Source organism: Rana temporaria, chromosome 11 (genome assembly GCF_905171775.1).
Source record: "Rana temporaria chromosome 11, aRanTem1.1, whole genome shotgun sequence".
NCBI classification, from domain to species: Eukaryota; Metazoa; Chordata; class Amphibia; order Anura; family Ranidae; genus Rana; species Rana temporaria.
In genome coordinates this window covers 119,167,993-119,182,529 of record NC_053499.1, presented here as the reverse complement: position 1 = coordinate 119,182,529, position 14,537 = coordinate 119,167,993, and the positions used below count along the sequence as shown (strand labels likewise).

The following is a 14,537-nucleotide window of genomic DNA, read 5'->3' as shown; positions in this document are numbered from 1 at the left end:
TGCGTTTTGGGGACAAAGGGGCCCCCAATAAAAATGGGACCAACTTCTATATGCACTTGGTCCTCTGGGGAGTTTAACCGTTACTAAACCCACAACAGTAAAATCAGTCGGTATATGCCGCAAAGCATGCTTGTTATCTTCACTGTGGAACCCAAGACCCCTTTTATACCGAAGGCACTTTTCAGGCGTTTTAGCTGTAAAAATAGCACCTCATGCCTCCCCAGTGTAAAAGCCTGAGTACTTTCACACTGAGGCGGTTCGCTTGCAGGACCAAAACAAAAAGGCCTGCAAGCAGTGTCTTTGGGGCAGCACACAAGCGGTGTATACACTGCTCCTAAACCACCCTTGCCATTGAAATGAATAGGCAGTGCTGCCGAATCGTCTGCAAAGCGATTGGACAGCCGGGTTTTGCGGTCGGTTTTTTTTAAGCTATTCCTCGGCCACTAGCGGGGGTTAAAAGCACCCCGCTAGCAGCCGAAAAGTGCTGCTAAAGTTAACGGTGCTTTACAGCCAACACAGCCCACAACCCAGTGTGAAAAAAGGGGTTAATCCGACACATCGTGTAAAAAGGCTGTCTGATCTTGTCTTCTCTGATCCTCCCTTTCTTCCACTGCCCCCCCCCCCCATATCTTAATAGCACAGAGCCTTGGGGGCACGCTGCACATTCTCAGTATGGTGTGTATTGCTAGAGAATTCTCTTCTTGGGAGTGTGCATGTGATCTACACAGGGCCAATCAGCACTTCCCAGACAGAGGGTCAGGGGTCATACAGCCTCATAGGACAGAGTAGAATGAAAATTCATCCTACAAGCTTTAACCAGTCACAAGACTGTTATATACTGCTGATGAGATAAAGTATTTATCAGTTTAGAGTTACTAAAATATTTGCATTTCCATGTTCTGTGTACTGGGGAGAGCAGATATAGTGAATGCAGGGTCATGGGATTAGTAACACTTTAAAGTGGTTGTTCACCCCGGGAACAATAAAAAAAAAATTAAAAGTCAGCAGCTACAAATACTGTAGCTGCTGACTTTTAATGAAAAAAGGACAGGTGTCCAAGGATCTCCAGCAACGTCCTCACCTGAGCCAGTTCTTCATTGGTCTTCGGGTTTCCTGGCATCTTTAGTGTGTAGCCTCATAGCCGGCTTGCGACTGTGCATGCGCGAGCCGCACTGTGCTTTATGAGCAGTCCTCTGGGGCTTGTGCAGTGTCCCAGAAGGCTGTGGGAAAGGGGGGGGGTGTAGAACTTCTGTTTAGATCACCTAGGCCAGGGGTCCTCAAACTACGGCCCTCCAGTTCAGGAACTACAATTCCCATCATGCTCAGTCATGTCTGTGAATGTCAGAGTTTTACAATGCCTCGTGGGATTTGTAGTTCCACAACAGCTGGAGGGCCGTAGTTTGAAGATCCCTGACCTAGGCAATCTGAGTGAAAGTGGGGGTACCTGCCAAACCACGTTGTACCCACTCCACCCCCACCAAAAATAAAGAAAAACTATCCAAAAAAAGGTAGCAGAGGGAAGAAGCAAAAAACAGAAGTTCCCCTTTTGGGTGAAGTTCTGCTTTAAATAAAATGTGAAACATTAAAACAATATTTGTATTTCTTCTTTATTGATTTAGCCTCATTCTCACAGGTGTATTGCAGCGTGGAGCCAGGTGCGGGCTGTGTTTACCTGTGTGGGGGGTTCCGGAAATCCCAGTCACGTCAGTAGTGACCGCTCCCAATCTGATATCCACGTAGGTGTGGGCGCCAGACGCACACGGAGTGTATTGAGTGCAATATTAGATTGGAAGCAGTGGATGTGTAACCTCTGCATCCCCCCCACTCACATGAATGGGACTTCCTGTATGGGATTCATAGAACACGGAAGTCTCTCCACACAGGGGGACACAACCCTTATCTTGGTGTATGCTCTGCTGTATACCCCCCCATGTGACTGAACTCTCATTACCCCGTGTATTCCCATACACACCCACTGACACCTTCCCCAGGGAATGTACTAGCACTGGAAACCCCCAACTACAGGGGGAGGAGGAGTCCTGTGTCTCCTCAATCATATCCCTGTGAGGGGCTCACAGTACAGAACCCCCCCCATATCAGTGTACAGAGGAGACGTCTGCAGGTATCTGTATACAATGACTAACCCACCGAAACAATGGCGGCTCCCCCTCCTCCTACACACACACACTGCAAGCCCGGACAGCAGCTCCTCTCATTCCCGCCATACTAGACAGAGGAGGCCAGCTCCCCTCACACACCGCCCGCTCTCACCTCCACACCACCGCCATCTTGGATCCGCTCTCACCCGCCGCCCCGCCCACAGCTAGCCGGCTCGCTGACAGAGGCCACGCCCAATCTGTGGACGTCAAAGTCTCTTCACTGGCGCTTTCAGTTGACACGTCACCTCGTCTGGTTGGTCAAGTTCTAGTTTAATCCCAATAAGACACGCCCCGCATGGAGAGCTGGAGGTGACGAGGGCGCTCAGAGATGATTGGGGGGGGGGAGCAGTGCAGACAAAGGGAGGGACTGATAACGTGTGAGATGATAGGCTGGAGCGGAGGGGTCAGGTGTAATATTGTCATCACTCATCACTGCTGACTGTTCTGTACAGAAGCCTCAGTCACAGCGTGGCTGGGAGATAAAGGAGAGCATGTGGTTAGCATGTCTCCTTAGATCCCATGCAGGGCCGCCATCAGGGGGGTACAGGCAGTACACCTGTAAGGGCCCCAGATGGCAACTCCCCTTTTTTTATTTTATTTATTTTTTATAATAAAAAAAAATTAATATATTTTTATTAAAGGGCCAATTTTTTTTTTTTTTTTAGGGGTCCGGAGGTCCCCAGGGGCCCGGAGGCCCACAGGGCTCCAGATGACAACCCCCTTTTTTTATAAAAAATAAATCTTTTTTTTTTATATATTTTTTTATTTCTTTTATTTTTTTATATATATATATATATTTTATTATTATTATTATTATTATTATTAAAGGGCCCAGAGGTTCCCAGGGTCCCCCGGATGGCAACCCCCCTTTTAAAAAAAAAAAATATATATTTTTTATATATATTTCTTTTTTTTTTTCTTTTTATTAAAGGGCCCAGAGGTCCCCAAGACCCCGGATGGCTACCCCCCTTTTTTTATATATATTTTTCTTTATTTCCTCTTTTATTTGTAAAGGGCCCCCCCGCTTCTTCTCCATTCGCGGCAGCCCCCCCGCTTCTCAATTTCAGGCGGCAGCACCCCCCCCCGGTTCTCTGCTCCAGGGGGCCCATGTCTGAAGCTGTGTAAGGGGCCCCATAATCCCTGATCCCATGTCTGGGATCTGATGATTTGCCAGGGGTCACCAAATCCTTTTTGCGTCTGTCCCTGAAGCCTGTGGCTGCCCAGCTGAACTGTTCCTGGAGCCCGTGGCTGACCACTCAGCCTCTTTGCAGCCACCCATTCAATTCACGGAATGACTGGGGGGCAGACTGCAGAAGAGACTAGAGCTCAGCTGACCGGTGAGGAATGTGAAAGTGGGAGGGTCTGGAGGAGACCCAATCTACTGATTTTGGCATAGGTGTCACTGCTATGACACCACAAAGTAGGAGACATAGTGAGTAACATTACCTGTGATTATAGTTGCCAATAAAAGTCCCCACTACAGTTCTCAGATCAGCAGATGACCTTCATCAAGAGCACCGAAGTTGGCTGATCAGAACTCCCCCCAGCACTGCCACTGATCCTATCCCCCCCACCAAAGAGTAAGGCCCCTTGCACACTGGGGCGTTTTTCATGCGGTACAGCGCTAAAAATTGAGCTGCTATACCGCATGAAAATTCATGCCCTGTAGTGTTCAATGTGAAAGCCCGAAGGCTTTCACATTGAAGCGGTGCGCTAGCAGGAGCGCACCAAAAGTCCTGCTAGCCGCATCTTTACCGCGGTATAGGAGTGGTGTGTTCACCGCTCCTATACCGCGCCTTCCCATTGAAATCAATGGGAAAGCGCGGTATTAACCCTTTTTCGGCCGCTAGCGGGGGTTAAAACCTCACCGCTAGCGCCCGAATATCGCGGTAAATACGACGGTATAGCCGCGCTACAAATAGCGCGGCTATACCGTCACCGCGGCTGCATGCCTCAGTGTGAAACCAGCCTTAGAGAAGGAATAAAAATAGAGAATACATGGAAAAGAGGGGGACGAACAAAGAAAAAGGGAGAGAAAGGCCCCATACTCACGAGCAAACATGTCTGCTGAAACTGGCCCGCAGGCCAGTTTCAGCAGACATGTTTGGTCGTGTGTGGGCGCGAGCGGGCCGAATTCCAGCAAACATTTGCCCGCCGGGCCTTTTCCCAGCAGACAAATATTCCTGGACTTGTTTTAAAACAGTCCGCTGGAATTCAGCCCGCTCGGACATGTACGGTCGTCAGTACAGACCTACCGTACATGTCCAGGCGCCCGCCGTCCCTCGCATGCGTCGAATGACTTCGACGCATGCGTGGAAGCATTTTAAAGGCGGGCCGCCCACGTCGCCGCGTCATTGTCGCGGCGACACCGCGTCATCGACGCGGCGACACCGCGGACACGCCCCGCGTATTGTTTACGCGCGGACTTCTGTACGATGGTGTGTACAACCATCGTACAGAAGCCCTCTGGCAGACATGTATGGTGGAAACGGTCCGACGGACCGCTTTCACCATACATGTTTGTCCGTGTGTACCCGGCCAAAGAAAAAAGAAAGACGGCTAGAGAGAGGGATGGGGGCAAGAAATTAGGATAGAGAGAGATAAAACAAAAAGAAAGGAGAAAAAAAGAGAGCGCGTGGTACATCCTAAAATGTACTATAAGGGGTTGTAATACTGTACGAGTAAAAGGGACTTGGGGAGCGCTAAATGTCCATGGGTTAGGGGCGCAAATTACTTCTCTTGCTTGGAACCTACGCTACGAAAATAGTTTTACTGTTAGGGGTCCCCACAACTTGGGAAATTTTATCAAGGGGTCACCGCACTAGAAAGGTTAAAGCGGAGTTCCACCTAAAAATGGAACTTCCTCTTAACCCACTCCTCGCCCCCTTACATGCCACATTTGGCATGTAATTTTTTTGGGGGGGGAGTGGGGGCTTCAGGAGAAGGAGACTTCCTGTCCCACTTCCTCCTTCCGCCGAGGGGCTGGAAAGGCGATTAGCTTAATCGCCTTTTCACAGCCCCTCCCTGTAGGCGAGCGCCTGTCCAATCGGATGGCGCCGCGCCGCTCGCGCATGTGCACTGCCGCTCGCGCAGTGGGTGCCCGGCCGTGAAGCCGAAAGCTGTCACTGCCGGGTGCCCACACTGAGAATGAAGATGAGGGGGGGCGAGGAGCAGAGCCCCGGCCGGCGCGTCGCTGGAGCCGTGGAGCAGGTAAGTGTATGTTTATTAAAAGCCAGCAGCTACACTTTTTGTAGCTGCTGACTTTTAATAAATGTAAAAAAAAGGTGGAACACCCCTTTAAGAACCACTGATCTCCATGTACCCACTGTGCTTGTGTGGGCTTCCTGCTGCTGGTAGTGTACCTGGATCCTCTCTAAGGCCGCTTGGTGCACAATATTTCTGTTTGAGCATCTACTATTTTAGACTTTTTTTTATGTTTTTTTGCTCATATACTTACCTGTAGGTGCTCAAAATATCTCCCAAATCTCCACGGTTTAGGAGATATTTACCAAAGAGATGGGCGCTGATGTCTACGGTGCATACGCCGTAGACAACGGCACAGGTGCACTTTAGAAACGACAAGCGTGCTGCTTCTAAAGGAGATCGTGCCGTGACATCATCGCAGCTCCAGCCAATCACAGTGCCGGAGCCACGATACCAGAAGGAAGATGGACGCTTTGTGGAAGAGGGGACAGCGGCGACATCGCAGGCTTCGGTTTCAGGTTAGTGATACATAATGGGCTACTATGCGATGCATAGTAGCCCATTATACTTTACGATGAAAGAAAAGATAACCGCTCAAGAGAACCAGAGAGCCAATCTCCTAGGATCCGAACCAACGGTGCAGGCGATGCAATCAGAATGCAAACTCGAAGAAAAAAAGGCTGGGACAGCCGCACTCCAAAAAAATTCCTTTTTAAGAAAAATTGGTCACAAAATTACATGCCACGGCCAAAAGAATCAGAACAAAACTGACGCGTTTCGCACTGTATCTCAGTGCTTATTCATAGTGCTATGAATAAGCACTGAGATACAGTGCGAAACAAAAGTAAGCTATCACCTGTGACCCGCAAGAGAAGTATGACCAAAAACCACTCGTGGAGCTCCACCCAAAAAGGGAAGTTACACTTGTTTGTACCCTCCGCTGCCACATTTGGCACTTTTTGGTGGGTAGCTGGTCCCTAGTTTTGACAGGTACCCGTTCCACTTTTGACTCAGATCACCGCGGCAAAGTTAGCCCCCCTCCTTCCCCCACAGTCTTCTGGGACACTTTACAGGACCCAGAAGACTACCGGACCATTTACAAGGTGCAGCGCAACTCGCACATGCACAGTAGGAAATTTATTTTCTAAAGTCTGATTGTTACGGACACTTTGGCCCCTTGCACACTGGGGCGTTTTTCATGCGGTACAGCGCTAAAAATAGCGCTGCTATACCGCATGAAAAATCATGCCCTGTAGTGTTCAATGTGAAAGCCCGAAGGCTTTCACATTGAAGCGGTGCGCTAGCAGGAGCGCACCAAAAGTCCTGCTAGCCGCATCTTTACCGCGGTATAGGAGCGGTGTGTTCACCGCTCCTATACCGCGCCTTCCCATTGAAATCAATGGGAGAGCGTGGTAATACCGCCCGCAAAGCGGGCGGTATTAACCCTTTTTCGGCCACTAGCGGGGGTTAAAACCTCACCGCTAGCGCCCGAATATCGCGGTAAATACGACGGTATAGCCACGCTACAAATAGCGTGGCTATACCGTCACCGCGGCTGCACGCCTCAGTGTGAAAGCAGCCTTTAGCTCTCATCTGCTCTAATTTTCATACCGAGATTCCTAAAAGCTGATTACACCTAGTGCACCCATACTGATTAATAATATATTTGCATTTATTATTTGTATTCACTGTAGCTTGCAGAGCACTGCAAGGGTGATCAGTGAATCTCAGGTGCAATGCTATGGCTCCTGCAGACTACTCCTTTCTACCTTCCAACTTTTTGAGATGGGAATGAGGGATACCTATTAGCAAAAGTTCGTAGGTATAGGTAATTATACAAAAAATAAATAAAAAATAGTTGAACTCACAAGTGCTTTTTCTTTATACTGGCTTGTAACAAAATTTTGAGTTCAGCCTCAATTAAAACTGATCAAACTTAAAATAAACAAGTGCCATCATCCATGATAAATGATAAGGAGTTGAACCGGATGAGCATAGGGTGAGGGCTGCTAGTGTCGCCTAACCCATAAATGATCACCAAGAATAGGGATGTTAATTCGGACTTTTCTAGACACTGATAACACAACAAGCAAAATAGAATAAAAAATATTTATTAAACTTAAAAACGTATACAAGATTAAAAACATTTAAACCCCACGAAAGAAAACAGCATTGTTGATAACGGAAGACCGTCACGTGTCTGTTGTAGTGGAGAAAGGCCAAAACCTCAACCGGTTTCGCGGTTAGCACCACTTCTTCAGGAGGTTCTGTATAATATACAATACAGTATTCATAAACTAGCAAGAATATAAACATAGTACATATAAAGATACAACATTTTTACATGAATACAGTCAATTGTCAAAAATTCATGTATATCTGCTCACCGAGTAAGACTCATGGACTGGGCGACGGCTCAAGTAAGTACCCCCCACGGCGAACGAGGGGGAATTTTGTGATACTCTCTAGTAAGATAAATAGATTTTGTTAAACTACAGACATGGATAGTATTGTTAAGGGCCACCAGGTGGAGGTGTGGAAAATAGGAGAGGGAAAAAGGGTGGGAAGGGAGGGGGGGAATGAGGTCTTGGGGGGGGGGGGAGAGGGGGGGGGATATACTGGCTTTTGAAATTTAGAAATGCAGCAATTTAAAAATTAGATGAAATGTTTAGCACTGTGAAATACTTTTTGAAATATAAATAGTGCATTTTATATACAACTATACAGATAAAACCAAAATGAGGGACAAATGGGGATGAAAGAGGGACAGAGGGGCTTTGTTCCAAATCAGGGGCAGTCCCTTAAAATCAGGGACAGCTGGAAGCTATGCTCCTCCAATCGCAGGTCCATACCTCTGTACTGACAGGTAAGGTGATGTCACCACACTTGTGCTCAAATGAGATCTTTGTCGTCATGACAGACGGGCATAGGCATGCACAAGGGGTGTGCCAGGTGTGCTTGGGCACGCCCTAATACTGGGGTTGGCAACCTGTCAATGGTAGTCAGGTGATAGGTAAACCACAATCCTTCCTCGCCGACACTCAGAACCTGGACAGGAGAGGTGGTGGGGGTGGAATTTAGTGGAACTGATATTTTCCTCCTGCAGCAGCTGAAAGTAGGCTTCTCCTCTCCCTTTTGTCAACATTCAGATCCACAGGAGGAAAGTAGGGGATTGGTACTATATATACCCTCCTTTCCCTGTTCCATTTCCTTCTGTTACCCGGGACCCCCATGTGCTCCCTTGCTCCCCCCTTACCCTCATTGTTTCAGAATGGAGAGCGGGGAAGAGGCCGGTAAATATGTCAAACGCATATGTGTTGGAAGTTTGGGGTGCACACCCTAACGCAATGCACACCTATGCAGATGGGATTTATGTTTTTTTAATTTACAGTTCGCTGTAGATAATTGACAGGGTTGTAGAGGTTGATCCACACCAAATTCAAATAATGACACGAGTCAGCTAGAAGAGCCCCCAGATCCTGTAAGGGGTGGTGGGCTGCAAACTCTGACCATGTTTTGCCCTAAATATGGGTGTAACATGCACTGTGGTCAGAAAGATGAACTTCTCTTTAAAACAGGGGTGCCCAACCTTTTGAGGAGAGGGCCACTTAATCAACTTGGTAACCAGTCGCAGGCCACAATGAGCAGAGCGGGTGGATGGCAGCCCCCTCCATAGAGCCCACAACTCTTTTTTTTTTTTTTTTGTGGATCGTATTGGAGGTAGGCATTTGTAACCAGACACAATTCTATTTACATCTGCCACTCCTTAGAGATGAATGGAGGGTCTGATTGAGTTGGACTGACCATGGGAAAGGGGCCTAAGGCTACTTTCACACTGACGCACTGTTTACCAGGGTTCACCTGTGGCTTTCCTGCAGGTTAGTTGCACTTTGCCATAGACTTCTATTATATCCTGTAGGTGTGGTGCACTTTCAGAAAGCACACCAAACTCGCAGGTAATAGAAGTCTATGGCTCAGTGCAGGTAACCCGCAGGTGCACTTCTCTGCACCTGCGGATCAGTTGAATACAGGCCAGTAACCACTGCAGAACACATATATCCATATATACACTGTGGGGCAGATTCACAAACAATTGCATGGGCGCAGCGTATATGAGATACGCTAGGCCGCTGTAACTTACTTTTCCCAGCTTCCAATCCACAAAGAATTTGCGCCGTAAGTTACGGTGGCGTAGTGTATCTCTCACGGTGTAACGGCGCGTAATTCAAATCGGCGAGTAGGGGGCGTGTTTCATTTAAATGAAGCGCGTCCCCGTGCCGAATGAACTGCGCATGCGCCATACCTAAATTTTCCCGCCGTGCATTGCGCTAAATGACGTCGCAAGGACGTCATTGTTTTGACGTGGACGTAAATTACGTCCAGCCGCATTCACGGACGACTTACACAAACAAAATAAAATATTTTCAAATTCGACGCGGGAACGACGGCCATACTTAACATTGAGTACGCCACCAAATAGCAGCTTTAACTATACGCCGAAAAAAGCCGAACGGAAGTGACATAAAAGAATGCGACGGCCGCTCGTACGTTCGTGGATCGTTGGAAATAGCTAATTTGCATACTCAACGTGAAATACGACGGGAACGCCACCCAGCGGACGCCGAAGAATTGCATCTGAGATCCGAAGGCGTACGAAGACGCACGCCTGTCGGATCTAACCCAGATGCCGTCGTATCTTGTTTTGAGGATTCAAAACAAAGATACGACGCGGGAAATTTGAAAGTACGCCGGCGTATCACTAGATACGCCGGCGTACTCTCTTTGTGGATCTGCCCCTGTGATTTTAGTAATAAACTTACATTTAATAACAGTATTCTATTCTATTCCATCCCAGAGCAGGAGGTCGCGGGCCACATCAGAGGGCTCTGTGGGCCACATGGCTCCCAAACAAAATTGGTGTCCTTTTTTCTCTTATCGTCCATGGACGGACACAGCTCCTTAAGTCTTGACAAGTGGGTTATGTTCCCTGTTTACAAGAGAGGACTAGGCAGAAACATGTTAGATCATTAAATACATGTTACATTAAAGCGGTTGTAAACCGCATAAACTTTTTTTTTTTCCCCCCAAACCTGCAATGCAAAAGGCATAATAGGCTAGTATGCACCGCATACTAGCCTATTATGAAGTACTTACCTCGGAACGAGGTGTGTACCACTTACCTGGTCCACGCCGAGCAGGATGTCATCTTGCTCCGGCGTGTCTTCCGGGTATCGCCGCTCCAGCGCTGTGATTGGCTGGAGCGGCGATGACGTCACTCCCGCGCGTGCGCGCGGGAGATTTAAAATCGGCAGGGTCCGGCGATGCCGGTCCTTCAGCCGTGGATTCCCCCCTGCGCATGTGCCGCCCGCATTGCGGGGGTAATATCTCCTAAACCGTGCAGGTTTAGGAGATATTCCCCTTACCTACAGGTAAGCCTTGTTGTAGGCTTACCTGTAGGTAAAAGTCCAAATAGTGGGTTTACAACCACTTTAACAGAGTTGAACAGCCCCGCCCAGGGGGCGGTCCCTCCAGACATAACCCTCCTCACTGCAGCTGCAGCCTCAGTTTTGTTCTGCCTAGCAAAGGAGAAGGACGTATGGCTCCCTTTGGGCCCAGCGCCTGAGGAGAAATTTTCTTTTATTTTAGTTTTTTCTTGAAGAATCTTCTTTCATCTGTCAGCTGAGAGACAGGCTGAATAATATAGATCCTTGTAGTCTACTCAGTCCGACCATCAAGCGTCGGCACACCTTTGCAAAGAGGCTTGGTCTGCCACGCCATACCCCATGGCTCCTGGGGTGGCCAGTGAGCTTTGCTCTGAGGTCCACATATGACTGGGCTGTGGTGTCGTCTCACTCACAGTGGGCCGGGCCGACAGCTACCTCCATTGCAGTTGTAGGTCTGTCAGGAATGCGTCAGCGAGTCCTCGCTTGGACGGGTAAGTACAGTCCCTCCTGCTTAGGTGGGTTGGTACGGCTGGGCATTACTGGGGTTCGGGGGTCCTCTTCTCCCCCTTCCCTGCTCCCTTCCCTCTGCTGCATTGCTAACACTTGCCGCTGTCGGGGGGGGGGGGCCTCCCATAGAGGACTGTGTCTGGCCTGAGTTTTTTTGTGGGTTTTTCTGTGTGATATTTTTTCTTTTTATTACACTTTTAAAAGCCTTAGAGGCTTTTGCTGTTTAAATGCAGCGTTTTGCCGCCATGCGGTCGGCTCTGGCGCTATTTTTGGGGTGGTTTTCAATTGCATTGGCGGCCATTTTGCCGTAGGCGCGCTCCGAGGACATACGGTGACCATCTTGGCTGACCCCTAGTGCTGAATTTACAGCGCACACAGGTCCCTCCGAATGCCGCGGCGGTGACAAGTTACCTCACAGTGTTTTTTCCTCCCCACACGCCGTGTGCTGTGGCGGATGGCGGCGCTGGACAGTCCCCCTCCTCGGTGAGTCTCCTGACACCCCCGACCAGCGCAGCAAAGGGTGAGTTGCCCTGAATAGGGCATGGGAGCTTCCAATTTCTGGGGACACAATGGCATGTTGTACATACACACTAGTGTATCTGTTGCTCTATTTGGTGTCAGTATCTGGTCCTTCCCCTACATGTTTGTGATGGCAGCGGGTGTCTAATACCTGGGATCCCCACAGATGTTTTTTTACTGTTTGTCCTGGACACTTTGGTGCCAGGGTGGGGCTGGACTGCGGACGGGCGGGGGTTAAAGGAGTGCCCCCCCTGTTATCCCCTGGGGAATGCTCTGTCACAATGGAGCCATGGACCAGATACCTGGGGGTGCAGGATAAGGCACTTAGGGGTGCGCTTCTCACTGCCATATGGGACTTTCTGTAGCTGGATAGTGCAGCTGGTTTTCCGCTGAGGGCTCGGACCTTTTTGGGATCACAAATCAGACCGTTCTGTGTAGGTTTTTCCTTCTGTGCCCTTTCTTTGCTAATCTCTAAGATGCGGAATGAGAAAAGCCACTGAGTGCTTTTGTAGTCCCTCACCCCCTGGCGGCTCAGTGCCCCTTGAGGAGAGCCTTTAAGACAGTGGGCTTCTTCTCCGGTGGTGGACCCTCCGGGGGTCATGTATAGGTGACCATCCCCCCTATTGCGGGACACCCCCGCTTGTATGGATTTGACTGAGATGATCCGAAGTTCTGACCCGTTCCATGTCTATCATGCTGGGGTCTGCCTTGCGGCCTATTGTGGCCACTACTCTGGAATCCCAGTCGCTCACATGTGAGCACGTTGCACCATACAGTGGAGGAGCGCCAGCTCTCTCCTGAAGTTATTAGGCTAACGGACCAGCAAAAGGGTCCAGGGCCTTGTATATGTCTGTGATGTTTCACTGGATGCAGCGTCCTTGATATCCAGGGGTTTGGTTTCAGAGATGGCGCCTTCTCTGGTTGGGATACTGGTCTGCTGGCCAGGCCTCTAACATACGCCCTGACGGATTTACCCTTTATGGGTGGGAGATCTTTTGGGTCCTCGCTGGATGACATTATCAAGCATGTCACTGGAGGGAAGAGCGCTCTCCTCCCTCAGGCTTCCAGGGGGAAGGGGCCCCGCCGTTGGCAGAGTCCTTCTCTTTCCACACCAAAGCGGTATTTTTTCGTCAGTCAGGGTCCGCGGACGAACCTCCTGGGCCGACGAGGGCTCAGCTGGGGGACTGATCTGTCCCTGGGTGCGTAAGCCGATCGCGCCGGCACCCATACCCGCCAATGTATGTAGCTTCCCCTGCCCGTCTCTGAGGTGGGGGGTCGCCTTTGCTGTTAACAGCTCGGTGAACCTCCCTGCTCCCCGACCAGTGGATCCGCTAGGTGGTATCTTCGGAGCACTAGATAGGGTCCCTTCCGATCCACCGAACAGATTTATTCCCTCGTGTCTCCCTCTCCTGGCTCGTCGGTCTGCCTTGGGGCAGGGTGGGACTTGGTTTTATCTTTCCTGCAGGACTAGAGGTTTGAGGGATTCTATCCAAACCTGTTCTTGGTCCCAAGGATGACATGGTCCGCCCGATTTTGGGCTTCAAGGGCCTAAAGGGCTTTTGTGAATGATGGGTAGTTCCGCTCGGAATCCATTCGTTCGGTGGTAGCTGCGCTCCATCCGGGGGACTTTCTGGCATCCTTAGACATTAAGGACGCATACATGCATGTCCCACCTTGCGCAGGTCACAGAGGTTTTTCTCTGCCTCGCGATGGGGATGCCCACTGTCAGTTGTGGTCCTCCCTTTTGATCTGACGCCAGCACCAATGGTTTTCACCAAGGCTTATCCTAACCTTGTTGGGACAGCAAGGTTTTGCCATCGTGGCTACTTAGATGACCTTCTGACACTCAGTTTGGAGTGCCTACGGCTTCCGGACTCCTCGGTGGCGAAGGTCTTTTTTCCCCTGGAGAACTTGCAGATTCTTCAGTCGGCGGTGAAGTTATTGGCATCACGCAATCGGTCTCTGTCCGTTTGCATGCAAATCCTAGGTCTGTGGGTAGCCTCCTCCGAGACGGTACCGTAGGCCCAGTTTCACGCTTATATTTTTTTCCAGAGGGAAATGCTGTCCGAGTGGATACGTATCATCAGATTCAGGTGCGTCACCTAGTCAGTGTGTCTCTGAATTGGTGGCTGAAATCCCTGACTCGTCGTTCCGGAAAGTGGTTTCTTCCTTTCTGTGGACGGTGATTACAACGGACGCCAACCTCTAGGGTTGTGGGGGCGCCTGGGGGGTCCGGTCGGCCCAGAGTCGCTGGACTTGAGTGGACCTACGGTCACACCGCCCTGTATGTGCCCGGTCTCGTCGGATCTCTGTAACTACCCAGGCTCGGGCCTGGTTAGTACCTGGGTGGGAGTCCGCCTGGAAATTCCAGGTGCCGTAGACCCTGTCTACCGTTACTTGTCCTAGTACTGTAGGCGGTCAGGCTATGCCTCTCCTCGTGGTTGAGGGGGCTGCAAGGTCGTAGATTCAACCTGACAACGCTACGCCGGTGGCTTCGGGCTTCCATCAGGTATACCGACAGGCAGGCTACTGGAGTCGCCTGATGTTGGACCAGGACAACTGGTCTTGGCACATGGAGTCAACTCTCTTGCAGGAGGTGAGCCTCGCAGGGCAGGGATCTCCTAGCCACTCGTTTTAGCCACAGGGGTATCAAGGTTCGTGGCCAGATCTAGTGATCTGGTACAGACGCGCAAGTCGCGCTGGT

The 14,537-nt window shown here is 50.0% G+C and overlaps 1 protein-coding gene and 1 pseudogene across 2 annotated transcripts in view; one reads left to right on the top strand and one right to left on the bottom strand.

Moving 5' to 3' along the window:
- GANAB (glucosidase II alpha subunit) overlaps positions 1-2,378 on the bottom strand; it is a 46,904-nt gene extending 44,526 nt beyond the window's left edge. The window contains exon 1 of one of the 2 annotated variants that reach the window (XM_040328943.1): positions 2,272-2,378. In XM_040328943.1, the coding sequence (XP_040184877.1) occupies positions 2,272-2,288 (17 nt within the window). In that variant the 5' untranslated portion in view covers positions 2,289-2,378. The remainder of the gene's footprint in view (positions 1-2,271) is intronic. The other variant, XM_040328941.1, reaches the window with a different exon arrangement.
- An 11,719-nt stretch (positions 2,379-14,097) lies between these two features.
- On the top strand, positions 14,098-14,216 carry LOC120918144 (annotated as a pseudogene).
- The last annotated feature ends 321 nt before the right edge of the window (positions 14,217-14,537 follow it).